This window comes from Melospiza georgiana, chromosome 14 (assembly GCF_028018845.1).
Source record: "Melospiza georgiana isolate bMelGeo1 chromosome 14, bMelGeo1.pri, whole genome shotgun sequence".
Taxonomy (NCBI): domain Eukaryota; kingdom Metazoa; phylum Chordata; class Aves; order Passeriformes; family Passerellidae; genus Melospiza; species Melospiza georgiana.
In genome coordinates, this window is record NC_080443.1 from 12,455,120 (window position 1) to 12,480,747 (window position 25,628).

Here is a 25,628-nt window from a genome sequence, read left to right on the forward strand (position 1 = left end):
AATCTCTCTCAGTTGTGTGGAGAATATTGCAATTACTTTGTACTAACACTAAATAGATGAGAGCTGGCTTTGATTCTTGTAATTACTCAAACAAGTAGCCCATAATTTCCTAAGAAATAATCTCTTGCCCAGGCAGCAAAAAAGTTTGGGTGTCAGCCTAGACAGCTGTCATAGAGGAAGAAGCAATGAATATAAGCTATATCCAGGTCTCCCTAAAAAAGTGGAAGCAGAGACTTGGTTGCTGTGACAGAGTCCTCACAGTCCGCAGATTCTTGGCTGTTGTAATATCCATATCACAGTAGTGGCAATGATCTACAAGTGTGGATATCCTTTCCCTTGCCCCATCCCTTCTACAGAAAGATTTCACCTGTCACATAAATTGCACAATAACTGTATTACACTTTTATAGCCAGTGGTTATGCAAACACCAGACCAAATCTAATACTGGTTCCCCCTGGAGCCACCAGTCTAGAAGTATTCTGTGTCAGGAAGAAAAATACTATATGTGATATTTTTCATAGGGACAAGCTGGTGACAAAATATAATGGTTTTACCAGTTTAAGAAGGTAATGATAGGAACTGGTGAAGGACAGGGGAAAAAGGAAATATATCACCTCAGGGAAAAAAAAAATCACTTCCTTTCACCAAAAAAACCAGATATATCCTCTTAATTCTTAGTTTCCAAGAAAGCAGTTGCTCATTTCATGCATCCAGATTTGGATTTAATATTAGAAATTCTGTACATGGAGACTAGCATTTAAAGACTGCAGATTTTCAAGAAGTATTACTACAACACTATCAATCTACTATATTTTTAGAATTATTTTTGTGATTTCAGTCAGCCTTTAAGGAGAAGAAAAACATGATTTTCACTTTATAGCCTGAAGGAAGGTAAAAATAAAACCACCCAAGCAGTGGCAGCTTAAAAAAAACCCCAAAACCAACACCCCCTCCCCGATCAAAGCAAAACCAATGCTGCACAATTTTCCATGCCCATTAGGAAATATGTATTGACCTTTCTTGACATTTTTCATATAATAAATGTTCATGATTCTCTACACATATTTGTGTGTAAGCATTAGAAGAAATGTTTCAACTATTCTGTTTTGAATCTCACAATCAATAGTTACAACCTGTTGGACCTCTGCCGCTGTGCTCCTGAAGAGTTCAATGTAACGTTTTCCAAGTATTTCTTTGTGCTTTTTAAGTGCATTCTGTGCATATTCTTCACAGGAAAACAACACAAATGCATCTCCTGTGGGCCTGCCATCTGGGTACTTGACAAAGAGAAGTCCCTCTTTCCCTCCTGTGACTGGGCACTCCGGCCCCAGGAAGCCCAAGACATCTTCCTGGGTAGCAGTGAATGGAAGGCCTCTCATCCTGATGATAACTTGATTCTCCTTGGACAAGAACTGGGCCACTTCATTGGAGGTGCCTGGCAGAGAGATAACAGCACGTGGTCAGCTAAGAACCTGTGGTCAGGGCTGGGCACCCAGTTCCAGGGGATTCAGCAGCAGCGGGGAAGCACTAAGGAATAATACAGTAGGTAAGCAGCCAGCAACAAAACCAGACAAGACCCAAAACACTACTAACTCTCAGCAACCTGTTTTGAGGGGAAAACCTCTTCATCTGCAAGTGCTTCAAATTTTAATAAAATTGGAGCAAAGGTAAGATTAATATGAATTAATACAAGATACATGGATGCTTCCACTGCAAAGGCTGGTCTTCCTCCAAGAAGGAGGAAAGTCTGTGAACATCACAGCTCAAATGCTCACAGCTCAGTTTCAACAACTTGACAGGGTCAAACATTCTTGGAAGACAAAACAGGAAAAGCTACTTCATTATCCATTTGCATCCTCAGTCAAGGAAAGAAAAAAGAACTTGAACAACATTCCTACGAACTGAAGTAATCACACTGAACTCCAGCATCACTTACCTCCTGCAATTTTTAAGAATTCTTCTCCAGTTGCTTTGTAAACCTTGAAAGAAAGAACAAAAAAAAAAAAAAAAAAACCACATGAAAATCACAATGTTCAGTTTTAAATGACACATATACTTTCAAGAGAATTGTGTTTTGGTACTATGAGCAAAACAGAAGTGCAGTTTGGTTTTAAATGAGAACATAGCTTAAAATATTCAGGTTTCTCTCCAAAGATTTGTTTCAAGTCACAACTTTTTACCTCAATGTATCTGCTACCCATGTGATGCTTGTGCCTTTCCAGGGCAAGGTCTCTCTGCTCAGAATTGACAAACCGAACCAAAGCCTCCCCATTTCTTCTTCCTTGGGAATTCAGGCAAAGAGCCACACCACCTCTGGAAGGTAAAGTCAACAAATATAAGTTTAGTCTGAATCTTTAATACATTTAATAAACAACTGTGTAAGAATAGTAAAGGAATCAGACTTAAACATGAAGATTACAGATGTAAAAAGAAATTGTTACTATCCAAAATTTAATTTTTGTTGTAACAGAATTATACTTTAAAATCTGTTTAATTGAGCTCGTGGATCTCATGTTGTTCATCATTTTCTCAACTCCCATAAAGTTGCAAATTTGTCCCTCCTATTATCTCAGATGTACATTTGAAATTCCTCATCACTCTAAATTAAAAAAAAAATATTTTTTCAGTGTTGGAGATCTGGAATATATATTAAGTGACAGGTATGATAAATAACCTCACTCTCTTCATATATATGTATACACATAAATCTATACATAGGTATATACATGAATCATATGAAAATTTATTCCAAACAGTACTTAGAAGTTTCTGAATGTGGCCTGTTTAAGAGGTATAGAAGAATAATAAGTTGGCACAAAATCAAAGCTTTTTTCATGTCTCGGCCTCTGCTTTGATTAATGCAGTAGGAGTTTCTCCCTTTTGATACTAGCAATAAATGAATGTATATTGGTTTTCCATTGATAAATCTCTTTTCTTCTTCACACATTTCTAAACTTTCTCTTGCACACTCTAAGGCTGATAAACCTGTTCAGCTGTCATGGCCACAGCATGGGAAGGGGTCAAGTGGGGAAAGACTGAAGGACTCCAGTGGGGAGAGTGGGGGATGTATGTAAAAGAAATATTAAAGGGACTTGCTTTTAAAGGCAAAGTGATAAAGTGATAAAGCAAGGCAAATTTTCCTTATCTTACTTGGCAATGTTGAGTCCTTTGAAAAATCGAGCGATGTCCTGGTCTGAAGACTGCCATGGCAAACCTCTGGCACGTATTACTGTCTCACTGTCCACAGTTTCAGACTTACTGCTGCACAGAAAGAAAAAAGATGACAAACTAAGCTTTCATCCAGGTTTTCCAATATTTTACCAAACTTCAGATTGCAACTAACTGAATTGTAAATTGGGAGCTTATTTTCTGTTGAGACTCTCCTATCTCCATTATTCCTTTCAATAAAGAAATGGAAGATAACTTGGATAATTCCTTTATATCTACAACACTGTAGATGCACAATGTTGTCACCACATTGCAGTTCCTTAAACAAAAAAATAGGAAAACTGCCTCAATGCAAAGTAATGAGGAACTGAATTGATTTTATTTGAAAGATCTAGCAATCCAAGCAACACAAATGACTTATGCCTAAAATATTTCAATCTGGTCACTGAAATGCATTTGTAAAGAATGAGCCATCCTGTCCCTTCATGCCTGAACCCAACACCCAATTCAGCATGTATTGAAAAAAGCACTTTGGGAAGCACCACACAGCTCAGCTCATGCAGGGTGCACTGGCCATCAGCCCTGTTGACTTAGGGAAAGTTCACAAATATTTCTTCACCCTGGGTAAGATAAAACAGCCTCGCTGCCATGCAAAACAGAGGCAAGAGAACAAAGAGCATTTAACTTGCAGTGACTTTAAAGAGGTGGACTAAAGTGCAGCATTCAGCATGCCAGCCACAGTCTGGCTGCACTGCAGTGACTACACTGGGCTGTTCTCAGGAGCCAGCCTGCTTTCACATGACCATGGGGAAATATTCACAAGCTTTCCTTGCCGTACACAAGACTCATCTTTGTTTGTAAACAACCGTGACAAGGGCACTTACCAAGGACCTGTTTCATACTTGTGTTTCACAGTTTCAGGCTCAGTAAATATGTGATCTGTGACAAAACAAGAAGTTTAAATATAACCAGAGTCAGAGATTACTTAAGAATGACAGCATCACTGCCAATTCTTTCAGAAAAGAAGGATTTCAGCATTCAGTATAAATAGTTAACTTACTACAACCTTCTGAAAGCATGCTGAAAATGATAGCCACCATGGTCTTCACTTGCCACACGCCAAAGTCCTCCTCTGCTTCATCTGTCCCTAAGCCTAGATCTAAACAGGTGATTATAGAAAATAACAGACTTGCACAATCCTTTGTAAACAAGTCATAAGGCTTTCCTGAAATTAGCACAGAACTAATAATCAAATGTACTGGTCTTAGCAGGGACATGTGGCTATTAGACATATTACTCTGCTCATAAACTGGTTTATATTCACTGCAACAGACAACAGTTTGAAAACTATTGAGAGCTTACATAATCTCAGTGTTAATAGTCCAAAAAAGGAAAAGCTGACTAAGTTCCTATCACTTTAAACATAACTGAACTTCAATCCCATTCAGATGGGCCCCAACAATCTCTCTAATTTGAACTGAGATATAGAGTATTGTTTGGGTCTTGTTTTTGCTTTATTTTCAACTCATTTTAGTCAGGATCGTGCAAGATAACTATTATCTGCAAACAGTGGAAACCAGCAGGCCAGCAGGTGCTGAAAAAGCCCAGTGACAGCTCAGCTTTTCCTTTAAGATCAAGCACCAATGCAAGTGATGCTTTTCTTTGGCAGATTTACTAAATATGGTTTAGAAATCAATTAGATTCAATTTGGGGGGGGGAATGCAAGCAGAGCCACTCCCCTGACACACACTTAAGTAGACACTCCTTTCACTTTCCCTGTGAGTTTACAAAACCTACATTTAGTTTTATTCTTCTAAACTTTGTAATAATCACAGAGATAAAACTCAAGGAACTGAACTGCTTGTGGGATATAAGCTGCAGCAAAAGGATACATTCTGCCATGGTCTTGATAGTCTGGTCTTTCACGGCGGCTGAACTAGGGTAGCAAGTGTGGAATTCTTTGCGCAGATCATAAAAGGAATAGAAGCAGTCTGACAACAAGAAGTTCTACAAGGAAGGCAAAAATATTTGGTTTATACATGCTAATCCTTTAAATTTCAAGTAATACTTTTGAACTGAATGAGGCACTCTCAGAAATTACGTAGTTCCACATCACCAGCTTGTAGGTGATGGAGCAGTTTGGTTCCTTTGTAACACAGTTCAAATTCCATAACTCTACAGAACTGGATGTCTACATGAACAAAGTCAAATAACCTCTGGGAGTCAGACCCATGGAAAACAGCTGGAGAGGATGGCTGGGAAAAAAATATTTTAATATGTCTACGTTTTACTGTTAATTCCTATTTTTGACACTATTTTATCTTTTGTGGCTACACTGAAAAGCAGATTTGTACCAAACCACAATGACAAATTTTAAATAAATATTGTCACGGAATACAAAATCTCTTTCAGCAGCTTTCAGAAAACGACCCAATAACTGGCCAGCTCCTTCTATGTCAGCAGGTCTCATTCTTGTGGGGCTCCTGCAGACCCTGCTAAGCCAAACTCAAGAGTCACCACCTTGCACAAAGGCAAGGTTCTCCTCCCTGTGCATGACAGGGTGCTCTAAACCCTCCAGGAACTTGGAGCAGAAACTGCTGCTTTATGTGGGAGTAGCAAACAAGATGCAGCTCTGCTTCCCACTGAATAAATGCAGATGGGGAACCACTGCCAGGCCACACCACCACCTGTATGCTTACCCTCCACAGGACACTGGTTTAATACAAGCCTAAGCAAAGCAATAGTTCCCCATCACTTCTGCTGAGGTTTGATCTGTACCTTTGTTTATACCCCACACACAGAATTCAAAGTACTTGTATTGCTTCTGTGTCTACCCTGTTTTTCCTAATTTTCCTTTTCCTTGTGCTCATCTGGGAGTCCAAGCAGTGTGTCTGACTTTCAAGAGCAAGTACTTAAAATAACTACTCATGGCTCAGGCAGGGAAGGGATCATCTTCAATAGTCTTGGGACACTCCAGCTCCCAGGTGGAATTGTATTACTCCCCTCCCAGTGCTGCCTCTCTGCACCAGTTCTGATCTTGTACCTTCTTGGATGTTTCTGGGTGGAGAACTTGTCGGATGAGTAACTGGCCATCACTGCAGAGTGTGTAAGAGCTCCTTCCAAGTACTTTCAAATCACTGGATACCAGCTGACTAAACTGGAAAATGAAGAGAAATTTTTATTGTAGTGACTGATAATTTCATGCACCAGCCATTACTTCAGCACTTTTTAAAAAGGAGATAAAGTAATTCAACATTTTGTAAAAGTTTTTTAAAAAACATGATGGAGAACAGACATGGGCTCCTGATTAAAGAAGGCAAATAAACTGCATGCATTTGTGGAATAGCAAACAAGAACACCCAGAATATAGTAAAAAAAAAAAGGACTAATTAGGAAGATACAACAGAATTATGAGTTTATATGAAAAGTGATAATACTATACTGGTAATGTACAGAATCTGGACTAACTATAATTTAAGTTATTAAATATTTGAAAAAACTTTGAAGATAAATCACAACATTGATTTTGCAATACCCTTTCTTCACCTACAGAACCTCTGATTATATCCTTAATAATTTTTTTTTAGTTCAAAAACAAAAAACCTACTCATTAGGTTTTAATTATGTTTCAAAAGTCATATATTAAGAAAAGCCAAACATTTAGTGATCTAATTCCTTCAAAAGTAAAATGATAATCAAGTCACGTCCAAGCTAAAAAAGTTCTTGGTATAGATAAAATGTTATGAATACTAGATTTAAAAAAAATTATTCCCAGCTCTAGGGTGGCTAACCCCCAGCAGATTAATTCTCAAGAGGAAAGAGCTTCAGCTGTCTTATTCTACTTTATTTTCCATCCTTAAGATAACAGTTTCCAGCCTTTTATTACTCTATACCAGTGTTAAATTCCTAGCTCCTAATAAGTCAGCTAGCATATTATAGTACCTACATGTATCAGTAAGCAGTAGCTTGTTAACTAATTTTCAAGGGGACAAATGTAATTATTCTAAGCTTCCCTCTTGATGCTACTCCCTCCCAGGAAAGCATCACCTCACAAACAAGCAATAATTACAATCACAATGCAATAGCCACCCACTGCTCTCAGCAACAGACTATAACTCCAAAACAACCACCCCCAAAAGCAAATTAAAAGTTGACTTGAGACTTAGACAATATCTTTGTGCTGTCTTTTAACCTGTGTATGAGAAAAGAGAGTTGGTTTGTTTTATCACAACACATGTGACACTACATCATTACAGTCTCTGCTCAGGAAAGGTGATGTCCTAATGACCTGATCCCACAGCTACACAGAACCCAAGTGTGAACAAGAGCTGCAGCACCTGCAGCCCAAAGGTAAGGCTCCACAAGGGAAAACACGTGAATTGAACATGATTTAGAAGGAGCAGAGACATGATCATCCAAGCTTTATTTCAAAATAGCTGCTCAAACCAATCCAGGGGCTTGGGCAGCTGACCAGAGTTCCACTACCATTCTGAGTTCAGAGTTCTGTAGTAGTGGGTACTACACATCAAAACAGGGAACTGGGTGCCAGAGCTGGGTAAGGGGGGCACTCAGCTCAGCACCTTGTGTTAAGTTGCTTCATTTGCAGATATATTTACAGATATAGACAGGAACATATCTATAAAGTGAAGTTACTTAATAGCAGAGAACATATTTGAAACTATAAGAAGGGTGAATATCCCCACAAAACAAAAACTTTTATACTGCAATTGTCCGCACACTAGCAAAACACACAAAAAGAACAAATACACCACCAACAGATGGTGTATAACTAACTAAAACAACTAACTAAAAATCAACCATCCCAAACTTGCAGATTCCCAAAGCCTGTTTCCTCCCAATTGCTAGTACAGGTTGTGGTCCTACCACAAGCCAAAGTCTTGAAGAACCTGAGGCTTTAAAGCCAGTTATTGTTCAAAGATGATTTAAAGTCAGAAAATTGAGATCTGAGAGTGCTCAAAATACCTCAGATGATGCGTAAACATCAGAAAAAGAAGAAAATTCCAGTGGACTCCAGAGGAACCACTTCAGAAAAGTAGTTCTGTGGATGGCCACAGTCACAGACCAACAACAAATATTCTCACCACAATAACACACATGAGAATTGCTTTCTTACTAAATGCAGCAACTTATTAGGTTTTTTTTGTTTAACTAATGCACACAGTAAAGAGCAAATATTTGTAAAAAGGGGTTGGAAATGGTGATAGGAATCAGCCTCCAGAGGGGGTGCACAGGGATTCTTGCTGAAAGGAAGCAGAGTCTTACTGATGAACAGCAATAAAACACTCCCCAAACCTTCAACTTTGTACCCTGTGCTACTGGAGATGCTCAAGAGCCAATACAGGCAGTGCAGTTAGGGAGATATTTTGATCAGGTACAAGAAGAAATCTAACCCACACAATCTGAAGAAAGCAACAAATGTAAGCAGCCTCCTGCTGTACACATAAAATGTAAGAACTGTAGATCAAAAAGACGTCATCAAGTTAGAAAACAAAAGGAGAAAAATGTTTGCACAAGGAAGGAAATGCTCAGGTCAAATGGTGTAAGTCAAGTTAGTAAAAATCAAGACTGTTGCACTGGACTATTCACATTTTTTCCAGGTGGTATTTCCCACACAACCTACAGCTGAAAAGAAAACACAGATATTTTCAGAAGCCTGTACTGAGAAGATGCCAGAGTAGTAAAATATTGCATAAGGACACTGATAAGCCCAGAATTCCAACTGCACTAAGGTTTAAAGAACTCCCAAGGATCAGGATTTGTTTTTATTTGTACCAAGCGTTAGTATTTGCACTGCATATTTATTAAATGTCAGTGATAACATTCAACATTGCAAACTCCTTTCCAGTGGAACAATCAACATGTCAAAACAATACTCTACTTTTCTTGCCTGCAGCTTAAAGTGCCTTAGATAAACTGCCACAAGGTTGGCAGGACTTGCTGGGAGCTTATTTAGAAACTCCTATTTTAAAACCAGCCTGTTTCAAACTTTGGGGTATACTGCTCTGGAAGAGGGCAAGAAGACTGTGGGAAGAATAGTCAGGAGATATAAGCAACCTTTGTTATCCAAATCAGCTCAACTATGGCATGGGTTAACTGAGGAGAGGAGGGGGTAGCAGAGTGAATGGGAAGATTCACTCAGAATCAGAGCATGGGGCAAAACAGCCCCAGAGGAATGGCAGATATTTGAGACTAGCCTGAAGTAGCTTCTTTCACCCACAGGAGATGTCTCCTAATTCTGCAGAGGTTGAGTATCAGAGGCATAGCTGTGGACCAGCTCTTGCTGCTATAGATGACACTGGACCCTCAAGTTTTTCAGGCAATAGACCCACTTGACCCACCCATGTGTCAAACTTGTTAAAGCAGCTAGGGCAGATGTGCTTGTAAAGCCACATTGTTCAGCACAACAAGCCACACCAGTTAAGCAATTCAGCACTGCCCAGGAAAAGCCATCTTCAGCCTCCTTTCTTGCACCACAGATTTCAGGCAGCATTTCAAAAGCCAGCCTTGAACCAGCATCCACCCAAATGGAGCAAGCACAGGACAAGTTAAGACCAGCACCAGATTTACATTACGTTTTTCTGTCTCACATGTTGAACAACCTGTCCACAACTCTGTCATTTCATAAATTCCGTCTCCATCTCCTTCACTCCACTAATAAAATCCATCTCAGCTATTTACCTGCTGTCATTCACCTTCATGCTGCCGTCCAAGCACGCCCCCACTGCAGCAGGCAAAGCTGCCCCACCTCAGCACTGCCCCCACCAAGCTCACACACCCTGTCTGCCCTGCTCCTCTGCTCCTTCCACAGCACTCACACACTGCTAATTACCTCTTTGCATCTTGCAACCAGCCCTCATTCTGACTGCAAGAACCAGTCTATTAGCATCATCCTCCACCTCTCTTGCATATTCCACCAGATCAGTCTCTCCAGCAAAGCTCTGATGAGTCATTCCTTATTTAAAGGAATTTGTTCAATAATTCCACACCAAGATTAAAAACTGAACAGAGGGAAGAGGAAGAATCAAACAAACTGCTCTGTATACTTGCCTCCTCGAAACCTAAAACAGTTCTTAGAGAAAAGGTGGTGAGAGGGAAGGACAGACTTTGAACAGCAGTTTGAAAAACTGGCTAAACAGGATTTTGGTCATGTAGCTGAGAGTACAAAGAGATTGAAGAGACATGTTTTGCCAGCAGCAAATCTGGATGAAAGCCAGCACAAGCTGCTGTGTTTTTTACTGATGAATCCCAAGGGACTAAAATAACAGCCCACTTCGTGTTGCCTTAAATATAGCTGAGCTAAGATGTAGATCTTGGAGAAACAAGAAGATTCTTCATTAAGCTTTTTCTACAGTTATGATGCACAAAAAACTAAAACAAACATCTGTCTATTTGGATAGTCTCATTTTCCTTACTAAAAATAGCTGTCATCCTTGAGAAAGGCCACAGCATCTGTGCTGTATCTGTGCCTGGCATGGTAATTATACACTGAGATAATTCAGGCACAGAATGCATCCATGCTGTCAAATAGAACCATTTCTAAAACACCATGGTACTCTGGGGGGTTCTTTCTTCAAATCACCTCTGAGAAGTAACAGAAAATTCAGCTGTCCCTTATGCATCAGATTTCCAGCAGCTCCTAGTGAGTCTTTAAGGCAGCATCCTTTCCTTTAGTCATGCACAGAATTTCTCTGTTTTGCTTCTTTTGGCCCTACTGACCCATCACAGCTAAGACAAAATCATCCACAAAGCTTTAGAATTAAAGGCATCCTTGCAGTTTAAGCAGGTCTGGAATTCCATGCAAGTATAACATAAAAATAAAAAAAAACCAGCTTAGATTGTAGTTCACACTGAAGCTAGATTTGAATCTGTTTTCAAGTAGAAAGATGAGTTATATTTATCAACATTCTTTGCACAAAGAGTGGTCCTCACAGTGTAGGAATCTGGTTTCAAATCAGTAGTATCAACAGGATGTTACTAAACTGCCCAGAGTTTACAATTTGGTGATTGCAGATGAATACATGGTCAACTTCCTGCCAGATCAGCATATCAAAAAGTGCTCATTTTTTCATCCATGCCATCTTTAAACTTGGGAGGGTGAACAGATCATATCTGGTCCAGTCAAAATTGGAGACATGAGACAGAGAGATGATAATTGATTTAGCTTAAAGCCTGTCGAAAGACTTTAAACAGGTTCAGCGTACTAGATTAGTGCTTTACAAAAAAAAAAAAAAAAACAAACAAGCAAACAAAACAAAAACCACCAAAACAAACAAAACCCCTGACAATAAAACTTTTTCAGGAATGACAGTTTTTTGTCATTATTAAGAAGAAAACTTTCAGGAATAACTTAGAAGAAAAATTATTTTGGTTAACTTAGGACTTACATTCTGATATATTCCCTTGAGCTTAAAAATCCCTCATATTACTACAATGAAACTGTTCTAGAGAAAGTGAAAATAAGATTCCACAGATCTGTAAAGTACCCTGAGAAGAAAAAGGTTTTATCTGAGGCACATAAATGTGCACTGCTTACACCTCCTTTGTGCAAACCTATGACTAAAGCCATACTGTTTATAACCATGGATGTTTTCCAGTCTAACTTGTATTTTAAAAAAAAATCATCATCACTTATTTGACATTACTGCAATTCACAACATTAGAGCTTTAGACTCTCAGGCTTTTGGTGTGAGTCATTCTTTGCTTGTAGCATTGAGCATATAACAATGATCAGTCTTCTTGGAAAACAAAGGATAATCTTCAAAAAGGTTTCACTTAAGATTTTCTATTCCCAGTTCTGTTTCAACAGGCAAAAGGCACTGCAGTTGTTGCCTCAAAGCCTGATTTTATGCTAAGTCCTCTACAATTTATTCCAGAGAACACCCAAACCCAATTATACAGTTGCAGGTGTGGTTCCTGAAAGAAGATCTCCAGCAGATGAACAATGAAAGAGGCTGCTGAGAGAAGTTGCAGATTCTTCATCATTGAAGATACTAAAGATCCAAGAGGTCATTGTCTTTGGCAGCCTGCTCAAGTGTCCCTGCTTTCAGTGCTTGGGCTGGACAACATCTACAGGTGCCTTCCAGCCTCAGCTGTTGTGACTCCCCGCACTTTGGATTCTATTTTGCCCACTCTGCAGCTCCACCAAAGATCAGGACACCAATGGCACCACAGTGTGTACCTGAGGGGCTGGGGGTTTTTGGGAAGGGACATGTTTTCCAGGATGGGGGGAAGTGAAGGAGATCAAGAGTTGAGATGCAGCCAAATCTCATTAACAGAACCTGTCTGCCACTAAAACATAAGGAAGATTGGAGCACCACTGAATTCTGAAGTTTGTCCAAAGACTTAAAGGGTCTAACACAGCATGAGAAAAGTCAGGAGTAACAAGCCATGGCTTTGTTATACAAGGCTTGCATACACACAACACACCATGACATGACAGCCTAGGGAAATATTTTCACTTGGTCATTGAGCCTCAGTTCCTACACTCATGAGGGTTTCACATTTATTTACAATACTCTCCATGAGCAGTCTTCTGCTCCTTCACTCTTCCACTCCTGGTGATAATACCAGCCTTATCCATGCAATGGAGGAATTTAAAGCATGTCAATACTACTGGGAGGTGCACAGACTGCATTTCAGCACTATTTACAAGTATGATAACCCTTTATTGTGCTGGGTAACTTTTTAAACAGAGAATCCTATAGTAAGCCCTTGCCTTTGTTCATCTGTTAACTGATATTCCACATGGCTGATAATGGATACATGGTGACCTTGTACTGAAATTGCTGTATGGAAAGAAAAGAAAAAGCATAACCCCCAGTGTAGCCAAAAGCTACAAATCACTTCTTTTCCCCTTCTAGCTAAATAGGGGTAAAAATACAATATTTAGATACCAATCAGACATAAACATGAAAAAGAAATTGCCCCTTAGTGTGAATTCATTGCTGGGCAAACAAGGTAGCCCAGGTTCACTCACTAGAAATGTTCAAAAATAATATTGCCAGTTGATTTCTCCTATTAGGAGGAAGGCAATTATTTGCTCTACTGAACACTAATGCCTGAGATTATTTAGTGACTGCAGACTAGCTTGGACAAAAGCATGGGGCCCATTTCCAGCTTGCCAGAGAATCTAATTTTGCCCAGTATGACCAGTCAAGTTACATATCACCTTATACCTCTGGATGGCCTAGAAACTACATTAAATAACAGAAGGATCAATCAGTCACAAAGGCCATCATAAATGTACTCAAGAGAGACATTACATATCCAAAACCAGTTAGAGTACAGATCCACCCTGGAATTTGCAAGTGTAAGAGCAAATTTACCCTACTAAGCCTCGAGGAGAGGCAGGATGTGGCACTGAGCTTCAAGCACTAGAGACTGCCTTCTCCTCGAGTACATTTTGCTGCTTCTTACACCTGATAATCTGCTGTCACTTTGTCTTCTTTCCTGAACAGAGGTCCAGAGCAGGTGCTGCACACCCTGCTGCTTCTCTAGCTGTTCCAAAGCAGTTTCCTCCACAGCAGCTGCTTATTTAGACAAACTCCTGTTGTTGCCTCTCACAGAAAGAAATTAATTCTTTTCCACTCATGCTGTGAGCAAAAGGTGGCAAGAGGGTCTCAGCTATCCTAGGCTTGGGGCTCTGCCATGAAATTCCAATCACAAATCTTCAAAAGAAGCAGTAGTTGAAAAACACAGAATTATGCTTTTAAGTGTATTTATGATAGTCACTTTTATTTTTTACTTTGTTGGGAAGCTGAAGTTACAGGAAATAATACCACCTTGTCCTCCTTGTTGTCACCTCACAGGTCTCTCAAGAAAAAAAGGTCTACAGACACCTCTTATAATTACTGCAAGACTTCAAGGGGGAAAATGGAAAGTATTCTTCAAATTTATTGCATCCTTTCACTCCATAAAACAGAGAAAATTCCTTTAAAATTCATTATACTCCTTCAGAATTAATAGAGGGACTGGCTACTTTAAACTTAGCTAGTGAGAGTAGCCTACAGCTAATTTCCTGCACAAAAATAAGTTTGTTCAGCATTGTTCAGCAACAGGTGGAACATGAAATACAGAAACAGAGCAACAATTGTCATGGTTTGTCTATCCAGTGATACTCTGTGGAGCATAGAAAACAGCCCATCATTACTCAGGGCTGTGGTAAACTGTTTTAAAAATGAAACTTCCACACTATTTCTTTCTGTGGTTCATTTTAATTGGACCTGGGTCTTTGTGCAGCAAAGTAAACAATAGCTAACTAAATGCTTTAATTCTTCCTAGGAAAGAATGCAAACATCTAACCTTCTGCTATGACAAAGATCTGTCCAAACCATGCCACTTGAGCACTTTATGACCATTTTTGATTAATTATTTCTTAGATGGAAGTTTGAAACACCAGACTATTTGCATGCTTTCCAGCTATGGTATCTACAGCATCTAATTCGGGTAATGCATTAAGCATAAAAGGCAAGACCATGGCTCAGGCCATCTGAATGTCACAGCAATCAGGTCACAGGCTTTTATCTTCAAAAGCACAACCTGTTTTAATAAGAGAGTGTTGAAATATGCAGAGTACTCCACAAATAAGCTACTTGAAGTTAGCCTTGTGTAAGATAAAGCACCCCAGTCCAGCAACATAAGAATTTCAGAGTTTGTGGATTTACTTTACTACTACATTATGTGTCAGGAAACTGCTAAATAAAGAAACACTTACTGAGATAAACTGTTTTCACTTTAAATTAATCTGTGTGAAAGAGGCTACAGCTATCAAAACCAACAAAATAACACAAAAATATGCATATCTTCTAAAATACATAACCATTTGTTAGCAGAGATTATTCATAAGTCTGATTTTAAGCAAAAAGAAAATTTTGAATACTACTTATACAAAAAAATCCCTACTCTGTCAACCTTTTACCTACATTTCAAGCAGGTTTACAATGGTGCCTCACAGTCCTCACAGGCTGCTTGCTATCAGCTCAACTCACAGAGCAAGTCATTACAGCCTGAAAGACAAGGTTGAACATACTTTCCAAATTCTAGGTTTTAATTAATGCCATGACTGCAACATTTCCCAAAGTCTTGATAGAAGCACAAGCTCTCTCTCAGTGTTCTATACCTCCCCCACTCACCTCTGTTTCAAGGACAAACTTTTATTAGCAATGTGATCTTTAGCACTGGCTCTATTGACTGTAATGCTTGGTACTGCTCTATTTACTCAACACTACCTCATTGTTTGTAGTGCAAGCTTAACCAGTTGTAGGAGAAGAGCCAATGCCTGCAAAATTAAAACTTTTTTTTCTAGTAGGTTGTTTCTCAAGTTGGTTTTTTTTTTTTGTTGTAGTAGTAGTACTCAGGGAAAGTAAGAAGATGAGGCAACACCAAAAGAATGAAGAGACACTTATCATCCACAACCCAGTTTCCTGCATGATTTTCTCATGCTCCTGCCTCTCCATTAAACTTGTACTGTAATATAATAATCATGGACTTTTCTCAATAACAGTCTTGAAATTTATGAAGTATCTTTGCTTATGTAAGAATCCAAGTGATTCTTGATCAAACCCTTACAAATATCAGCAAAAGAAAGTCAAACTTTCTTGAATGACTCTGCTTAGCTTTGTAAATGGGGAAGTGTTCCCTTTCTTGTACAAACATGTTTTCACAAATACATAAAGGACAAGTGGAATTAGATCCCTAAATCGGTTTGCCTTCAATCTCTCAAACTTTCAAATCACAGATTAGAGCAAGCATCAAAAATTGGTAATGACTCATAAGGAAAAATGAGAGTGAGAAACTATTAGATATGATTTCAGCAGTTCACAACTGAGTAATATCAAAATTTACACTTGGTCTTCCAAAGGATTCAAACCTGGCCAACACAGAAGGACATTAATGGTTATATTACTTGGATGTTGCTTCCTCTTACAGAACTACATCCTCCCTTTCAGGTAACTTTCTGCTTCCAAAGCAAGTTCCTTATGACTGGGAAGGCTTGACATGAGTTTGTCTGGATGTGAAGCAAATCACAGCTTCTTGTGATCAAATCTTAGTATCTGACACTTATAGAGAAAGGATGTTGATTTCTATTTTCTTTTGTTTCTTTAAGCATAACCACCAGAACAGCAGTTTTATTCTGCACTTCATATTTACAAGGTGCAATCTCGCATGCTTTACAATAATCTGAAGTCCTGTATAACTTTAATTCTGTTGCAAAAAATAACACTGAGACACTCAGGTTACCAATCAAACAAACTGCAGAACTCTGTCACAGTCATATTCTTGTGACAATTATGTATTTCCAACTCTGTATCTCTCATAATCCCACTCCCATCCAATGGTATTTGATTTAAGAGGATTGGTGTGTTATACACTGTTAATAAAATATCCATTTCTCAATCTTTTTTTGCCACACTCTGCCCACTGCAGCTCTACAAAGAAAGGCAGCAGAAGGAAAGAGAAACCAAAATATTTTGAAATAGAAGTTTGGGGGAAGTGAGAGAGTTGGTTTTAATTGTTTGGTTTTGTCTCTCATCAAAAGGGGTGATCATTTGAATTTCAATTCCCAATACCTTTTGCTTAATATTTATCCCCTTACTCACATCTACCTTCACAGCATGTGGATTTAAGGAATGAGGGACAAATAAGCAAAGCAGCTGTTTGTGAACAAAGCAAGAACAGAGGCTATTATATAGAAGTACACTGGAGCAAGTTGTGAACAGTTTAAAGAACATCACAACAGTTTACCACTGAAACAAGATTTGTAGAACAAACATGACTTCTGACTCAAGACACTCCTAGAACACGTGTCAAGGTGTCTTTCAGAGCATCAGCATTTCTTCCTTTTTATTGGAATAAGGTTGTAGCTAACAGAAAACAGCATGAGATCTCTACAGGAAAGAAAAAACACTTCTCGAGAGCAGAGGAGATGGCAAAGACATGAACATGAGGGAGAATTACTGGTTTTGTTTCTAATTAAGAGATATAAAATTTCCTCTCTAAATGACAGAAATTATAAAATGAGAGAGGGTTGACATTATGTTGCTAAAAATTAATCTTTAATCAGCATTTTTAGTTCTGGCCACAGCACTGCTTTGCTAGCAGTATCAATTCCAGTAACTGTGCATCAGTCTGAAACCCAACTGCTCTGCAAAGAAGTGCTGCAAGAGATTGACAGAGACATTGCCCTCATTTGGCAGTACTCAGCTACCCAAGAACTTCATATATAACTGAAGAGTGTTGGTTTATTAAAAGAGGGGAAAAATCAAGTAACCAACATACAGATTGACAAAGTGCGCAACCTTTTCCAAAAATTACCAGAGGAAGAGAGAAAGAGCACAGACTTTCAGACAAATCCACACAGTTTTCTAAGCTGCTTCCATGTTAACAGCAAGAACAGATAGAAGCACTGCACACATAATTACTGCCAAAATAATAGAATGCAAATGACAGAATCATTTAGGTTGGACAAGAGCTTCAAGATCACTGAGTCTTACCATTAACCTGACAGCACCAAGTTGACCACTAAACCATGTCGCTAAATGCCCCATCTACATGTTAAAATCCTTTATGCTTCATTTATTCCTCAGCCACTTTTGAAACCCCTGACAATAATTCATTAACACACTTCCAGTGACTTTTTCAGTAGCTATTTAGAGCAAGTTAGAGGAAAGAAGTTCAAAGTCCCTGAAGAATATGCAATCCAGCAATCTTTGTATTAAAATGGTTCTACCCTCTATTTTGCTGTCTTTCAATGATGTAAAAAAAATTCCATAAGAACAATTTCAAGAGAAATTCAAGTGTTTAGACGTATTATAGGTGTGGAAACATCCAAATGTATTAGTAACACAGTTTACAAACATGGCACAACATCACTCCCCGTGAAGACAGGCACCTCAAGCTGTTCTGCAAGCTCATAGTAAAGTTTATTTGTCCATATATGCTAATCTCAGACTTGGTAATTAATTGTTACTGTTCCACTTCACCAGAAAATGTAGCAACATCTGCTATCACAAAAAAGTCTACTCATATCTTCAAATCACTGGGCCAAATTATTCACTTCTCATGAATATTGTCACTTCTAGTTTTAAGAGAAGATAGCCCAGCTTGCCAAGGCTCCCACACTTTTATGCCAATAAGGAAAAGAATTCGCAGCTTTAGACAAATTCTTTTACTAAATAATTCTTTGCTCATTCAGAAGTGAAACACCTAAATACAGGAACAAAGCAAGGAAACCTTCCTATTTCCTACAGGGAATACTTGAGGAATTCAGATAAAAGTATTGCAGCATTTGGAGAAGGTAAGGTCACTGATTTTCCACACAACATAACAGAACATAAGTGCTACCAATAACAAATGGATTCCCATGGTCTACATATGCATATTTCTGTATACACACATATATATTTAATATACATAACAGAAGAACTGTTTATGCTATCAAGTCTTTTCTGGGCTTTTTGAGGGACCAGATTTGAGTGTTTCAAGAACAATGTAATGGGCTTCAGAGCTGGGGAGCACTGAGAATTTGTAAAGACAAAAATAGTTTATCTAGGCCATTATCAATAGAATTGCAACTAAGGTTCTGAAAAAAAAAGTTAGCCATAGCTAAAAGAACAATAAAAATCCGCACTGCAACATCCTACAGCTACAGGAAGCATTAGCACATAAGACATATGCAACATAATTTAACCAATCCTCATCTACATTTATCCATGAAAATAGGGAGCTATTGGATGTTAATAAATGTGAAAACTCTACATAAGGCTACCTGCATACAGGACACTCAGCCCTCCTGTAAGAACAGGAATCTATCACTTACCTACCCTGGGAACCTGAAGGCCCTTGTGTCTGTCAGGAAATCCTCATCACTCACTGCTGATGCCAAACCAAGGCCACAGTTTCACATCAATTGCTCAGCGCCCTACCTGTATTAAAATGTTACCCTCCTTTCACCCACACCTTAGTGCTCTGGCTGCCCTTGGGAAAACTTCCTAATCTGCCACATGAGCATCAGACAAAACCACTCCAAACCACTTCAGCTCAGAACAGTGCCCTGCTCCAGCTCCATCTGCAGCCCCAAAGGCTTTTGTACAGGCAGAATGCAGGAGGGAGGGCCGTGTAGCAGCACCTGCCTAAGTGAAAGTTGCCACTGAAGTGCTCAGGAGCAGAAACAGCTTAAGCTGGTATCGCCATCAAACGTGTTGGATCATGAAAACACAACCAAAGGGTGTAGTTTCACAGGATGTGAGCTTGGATAGCAAAGCAGTTTTAAGTTCCCACCCCATCTGCTCATTTCAGTGATCCTGTTTACAGCACAGCTTCACAAAGGGTTTTACTGACACAACAAAAAGATGGCAAAGTCTGGTGCAGGGCCAGGGGAGAAGCTGGCTTCACTGCTGAAGCCAAATCTTGTGAAACGACACCCTAAGTGTTTGTTGTGGAAAGAACAGCCTGTCTGGTAACACTTGCCAAAGATTCACCAAACACCTGCTCCAAACCATCAGAACCCAGACCCAGCAAATACTCCAAACTCTGTTCGAAGATTTATTGAGGTGATGCAGCCAACAAATAATCTGAAGTTGGAATATCAACTGTAAGACTCAAAAGAAAAAAAAAGTCACCCTGCATTTTCAGATTTTTCTGCAATTTGAAGACTGAGAGGTGTATTAAAATAGATTTTATAAATCATTTAACCAAAATGAAGATGCGACAGCTGGCAAGGGAGCCAAGAAAACTTTCTGCTAGCACTTTGTGAAGAAGAAGCTGCAGAACAAGTTTCTCTTAAAAAAAGGGTTGTAACCGGTTTATCAGGTTAGAGGAATTCGTGAGTTCTTCCACCTCTCCCCCCATCCCATTTGTTTCCAAAAGCTCATTTAACCAGCTTGTTTCTTGCTGAATTTGCTGAAAATAAATTGTACCTGCAGCTCAGCTAGGTGATCAATAGGCATCCAAACATGCTTGAGGGAACTGGCAATTTGCTATCACCTGATAAAGTGGCAACCACTCCGTATTTTCAATTTGAGCATTATTTTGGGGAGTAGTGGGGGGCAAAGGCCCAGCTTTGTCTCTCTCTCCATAAGAATATGAATCAAAATATTCACTGGTGTATTTGATTCAGTATATTCAATCAGCAAGACAAGGAGAGTCTTTAAAACAAATTTTTAATATTTTAATATCAATCCATAGATTAAAAATGAATGTTTTTAGTAGGTCCAAAAGCAAAGCCAGGTCTCACATGAGAATGTCTCCCTTTTTATGTATATTTTTCAAAGAAAGATGGTAATTACAGCTGAATACTGCAGACAGTTCTCCAGCATTATTAGCTCTTCTTAGACATCTTTTTTTCAGGAAGACATGCAAATATTGCCTTGCAAAAGGAAAGTAACATGTCTTAAGGCAAGTCATGCTGATTCAGCCAGGTTTTCTATATGGGAGGGATTAAGAAATTCACAACACTTTCAACTTCGTATGGGATCTTTAACTTAGAGCCCCTGTGGCTACAAACTGAGAAACACATGAGGATGGCAGCTTTTTGATGACAGAGTAATGGGGCTGAGAGAAAGGCAAAGTTCATTTTGGTTTTGCTCTTTAAAAGCAAGGTTCCATTCCTACAAGGTTTCAGAGAGCAGCCTGAGAATAACCGCTCTCCCTTAAAAGCTTGCAAAGTGGGGAACTATAAAGCTACAGCAATTAACTAGAAAAATATAAATAACATGCTAAATAAGCCAGTCCTGTGATTTGGGGATCTGAACAATGAAACTGGCAAGAATGTCCCAGTCATGCAGGAAGAGAACTATTCCCTTTGGTAAGTAGTGTAGTTGATACATGTTTAGAAGCTTAGATCACAGACTCAAGAGAGTTCCAAATACACACTTGAACAAGAGATCTCCCACTTTGTTAAATAAAAATCCTCAGTTTTCTACTCAGTAGCATTTTACAACGTCTCAGCAGCTGTGAGTTCACCATTACGGGTCTCACATTAGAGGTAAGTTATTAATGCCATTTTGAACCAAATACATCAAGCAAGGGGCTCCCAAAGGGCAAACATTTTATAATTTCAGGTAACTATTTCCCTGACATTTGTACATACTCCACTCCTATAAAGGAAAGCTATCACAACCCTGCACATCACCTATGAGAAAATACAGATGGATCCCATAGCTGCAGTAGTACCTCTGGAATCAAATGCTTGTTACCCTGGACAAGTACAGTATTAAACACCTTGCAACAAAACATACAGAGCATATGCTTCAGCAAGCAGCTTGGTTATTTGGGGGCAGTGTGCCTCAGGACTTTACCTTGTACAATTGCAACAGCCAAAATTTATTGAGAAGGAACCCTACTTCAGAAAATTTCAAGACAAACTCAAGTAGTAAGTGTACAAAAATATGAAGTAAAATTAAAAAGATGCATTATTTGATGAAGTGCCTGGCTAAAAGCAAGACCTGACCACAGGCTACAGGCCTTTGGTAGACCCATCATTGCTGGAAAGTGAACTATACAGCAATAGAAGGAGACTTTCTGTGGTCAGGGGAATGACTCCAGACCCACAAAAGCTGATCTGCTGTTTGCCAGCTACAAATCACTGATTCAGAACTACAGAATGTTTGAAGTTGAAAGAGGCCTCTGAAGCATGGATAAAAGTTACAATGGATTTGTGCTCAGTGGTTCTCACTTCCCTCTACGTGTGGAGATTGGGAACCCAAGGCAAAAAACCAGAAGCAGACACAAAACTTTCATTTACATGATTGAGATATGTGCTAAGGTGAGCAATTTTCAGCTGCATCATCAATTTTCTACCACAGTCCAGGCAGGGTGTGGAAAGCTAATTTCACATACTCTATAACATTATCTCAAATCAAGGTACAAGTTCCTTTTCCTCCTCCATTTCAAATAACCACTTCAACTACCTGTTGCTTTTGCTAATCAAAATGCTTAACTATGAAAAAAATGTGTTGTCACCTGATTCATCCTTAAAATACATGATGCAATTAAAATATCCCGTGGACTTGTCTTCAAAAATGCAGGAAAGGATTTACTAATAAAGAATATGGGGTTTTGCTTTTTGCCACCACTGTAAGTGGGAAGTTGAATTAATTCTCTCCTAATTCCCACAGGAGTCAGGACACAGAGGGGAAGGGAGAAGAGTCTAGGTAAGGTGATGGAACTGGCCACATCACAACTGGCATCCAACAATTAACAGCAAAATCATTATTTAGTTGCATAGATATGCAAACAAAAAGGAAAAAAATTGTTGTTTTTCAAGAGTCTCTACCCACCTACACACAAAGGTAGTATTTCCTTTTATTTGCTAAAGCAGACCCACCTACAGTGCAATTTACAGCAATAAGATACAATCTCTCATAAAGTATTGGGTATAATTAAAGTGTGTCTGTTATAAAGGTAAACAGAGTGTACTAGGCTAAGCTGTTCCAGATGTCTTTAGTGCAAGATCTGGGACAAGATCAAACCTGCAGCTGCACATTTTCTCAGGGGTTATTATGGAGCTTTAAAAAAAAAAAAAAAAAATCACCTCTTGGTCCTGGACTCTAACAAAACAAATGCAAGCAGAACAAATGCCAGTGCAGCCAATGCTGACAGATGTTAGGCCACATAGAAGTTACGTGTTCAGAGACACTCCAGAGTGTAGTGTTAACCATGCAGTATCAAAGAGGGTTAGGACCAAGTCTGCCAAGTTATCTGTGTCACCAGAAATTACAGCAACATGAACCTGTTCTACTGCCTAAGCAAGTTTCTGCTGAAACACACCTACGAATGATTCAGACAAGGTGTGGAAAGGCAGGTTTATATGTTACACAAAAATGTGCTATTGTATTTTTCCATTCAAGCACATTTCATGCATAGAAAAGATAGTCAAAGTAAGCAAACTTTTGGGAACTGCATTATGTGTACACTATTTGTGCTAAGTTTTTTCAAGTAGCTTAAGTCTTCTTGAGCTGTAAGTATCATACAAATTTTAGATTTACTGTCTCAATGTGATATTAAATGAGACAAAGAGCAAAACTACAGACATCAGAAAATAATCAAACCAAATCACTTTATAATCCACTCATTAATCTCATCTGTAAAAGAATGATACACAACAAGCATATCTGATGTTACATGAAAGATTTTGAAGATTTCAGCTGATTTTAAGAATAACAAATGAGAAAAAGGTTTTCAATATACATTAGAGCAGTGAACCTGTAGATTAGAATGTACCATGTGAAGTTTGAAATTTTGATTAGCGCTGCTTTATTAAGCAGTACTCTTACTGGCCTACTCTTTCAAAGCTTAAAAGAAACTTGAAATAAAAGTAGACCTATCAAAAAAAAAAAAAAAAAACAACAGAAGTCAGATCTTTCAAGGACTCACAGCATCAACTCAAATAATCTGGTATCATACACAACTGTTTCAGAATTATGGAGTTCCCATTTCAAATGGTTCAGGTCTCTTTTGGTTTAGCTTAAAAACAAGCATGAAAACTTGGCTAGTGATTTCAAAGTGAAAGACAAAACTAAAATCCGTTTCCTTTTTCAAATCCTTTAAGTCTCATTCACAGGCTTCACTCTGAAGAGCCCCTGCTCCCAAAAGCAGCAGCTCACCTGCTGAAGAACCCGGTCCAGTGGTTCAGCTTTGCCCAGTCCCTCTGGTGTTAAGCCGCTGACTTCGCGACACTGGTCACTTAAGTCCAAGTTGTCTGCTTTCACCAGGGATTTGTGTAGTGTCCCTACCTAAAAACATTCAAGAAATTATGGACAAAAGTGAGGAACAATCGAAATAGTTCTTTCTAACATTGTGTTGACACTGCAGAAAAATCAGAAAGGTGCAGTATCACCTCCCGATAAACGCCAGGAGAAAACGCATTTGTCTATTTCACAAATCGAAACCTTTGGCCGCGGTTTCTCTCCCTCCCACCCCGGAGAGCCACGCTCTCTGCTTCGCAGTATCCAAGCCCATTTCGTGGGAGGCCTTTTGCAGTTAGCACCGACTTTTGCGGGAGTTGTTAAATACAAAGGGAAGATCACTAAATATTAAGGCAGTTTCGTGAATCCACTAATGAAATTGATAGTGCTGTTTGTTTTATCAGAGCCCTTCATCTCTAGGGGGTTATTTATGATAGGGCTTTTGGGGAGAAAAAAAATACTAGAGATGACTTTTAGGTTGGCCTAAGAATTAAAAGAAGTCAATATTCTCTTAAAGGTTATCCAAACATTGGTTAAACAAACAAAAAGCAGGCCCAAAGGGTCCAACGGTAACCGTGAGCCGGCTCCCAGGGAAGCGAGCACGCTCGGAGCCACCGGGGGGAACTTTTTGTTTTAAAGCTTCAAAAGTCCGTAGACATCCTCGAAGCTGCACATGATTTAAGGCGGACGAGGCAGTGGGGTGTGGAAGCGGCCAAACTTTCTTGAAAAGTTACTCCTTCCCTGAAGACGGAACAAAAAGGAGCTCCCCGAGCGAGCGGCCCGGGCAGGGAATGAGCCCCGGGCTCGGGCCCCGCGCCCTCCCCTCCCCTCGGTGCATTTGTGAAATGAACAAACGGCTCCGGGCAGGCGGCGATGCCCGGCACAGCCCGCTCGCCCCGCGCCGGGGAACGCGCCCTCGCCCCGGATATCGAAGCCATACCTTCTTGTTCTGTAGATCCACAACTTGCCACACCAAGAGAATTAGTTCCCTCTCATCCGAACCCAGTTTAGCCCCATATGCACCAGCTGTTGCCCCAAACAACACCACCAAAGAGTCACTGTGCGAAGCCGTCATGACCACAGGGGGAAACAACTACAATCAAAAGCAGAGGTCAAAAAAAAAAAAAAAAAGAGGAAAAAAAAGAAAAAGCAAAAGAAAGACACACTAACAAACAAGGAAAAAAAAATTAAACCAAAAATTTCCCACAAGGCTCACCCCCTACCTCCAAGTAATCAAAGGGAAAAGAAGCGAACGAGAAGTCACGATATAAAGAGGAGAGAAGGAGCTATTTAGGATGTTGGGTATTTGAGGAAAAAAAAACATGGAGAAAGAAAGCGCTCATCTCTACCTGTTCCCGGTGATCTCCTTCCCGGGGCCGATTGGGAGATGAAATTAGCAAGCTGTGGGTTTCTCTACCTCTGACATCATGGCAGCTCAGTCTGGGCTTGGGCTTTTTTTTTTTTTTCTCTCTCTCTTTTTTTTTTTCCTTCCCTCTTCCCCTTCCCCTCTCCTGAGTTACCTGCCCTTGGTGCAGCTCATGTGACTCTAGTCAATCTCCCAAAGGGACAAGGCCATTGGGCCTCTGGAAAAGGTGTAGGAGGGACGGAGGGAGAATCAACGCCTGGCAGATCCGGCCTGATTGGTTTTTGAAGGAGATCAGAGGCAAACTCCCTTTCTCTGTTGAATTCTGCCTGCAGGAAGTGCCTCTACCTGCTTTCAGCGCGGCGGGTGCCGCCCGGCGCTGGGTGCGGGCT

The 25,628-nt window shown here is 39.5% G+C and overlaps 1 protein-coding gene across 1 annotated transcript in view; it reads right to left on the minus strand.

Moving 5' to 3' along the window:
* Positions 1-25,245, minus strand: part of ESRP2 (epithelial splicing regulatory protein 2) — a 41,887-nt gene extending 16,642 nt beyond the window's left edge. The window contains exons 1-11 of the mRNA XM_058034151.1: positions 25,223-25,245; positions 24,814-24,966; positions 23,793-23,921; positions 6,212-6,325; positions 5,061-5,175; positions 4,229-4,327; positions 4,053-4,107; positions 3,151-3,261; positions 2,181-2,313; positions 1,937-1,979; positions 1,134-1,435 (exon numbers count right to left, since the gene is read on the minus strand). Coding sequence (XP_057890134.1) covers positions 1,134-1,435; positions 1,937-1,979; positions 2,181-2,313; positions 3,151-3,261; positions 4,053-4,107; positions 4,229-4,327; positions 5,061-5,175; positions 6,212-6,325; positions 23,793-23,921; positions 24,814-24,948 — 1,236 coding nt within the window. The 5' untranslated portion in view covers positions 24,949-24,966; positions 25,223-25,245. The remainder of the gene's footprint in view (positions 1-1,133; positions 1,436-1,936; positions 1,980-2,180; positions 2,314-3,150; positions 3,262-4,052; positions 4,108-4,228; positions 4,328-5,060; positions 5,176-6,211; positions 6,326-23,792; positions 23,922-24,813; positions 24,967-25,222) is intronic.
* Positions 25,246-25,628: the final 383 nt, after the last annotated feature.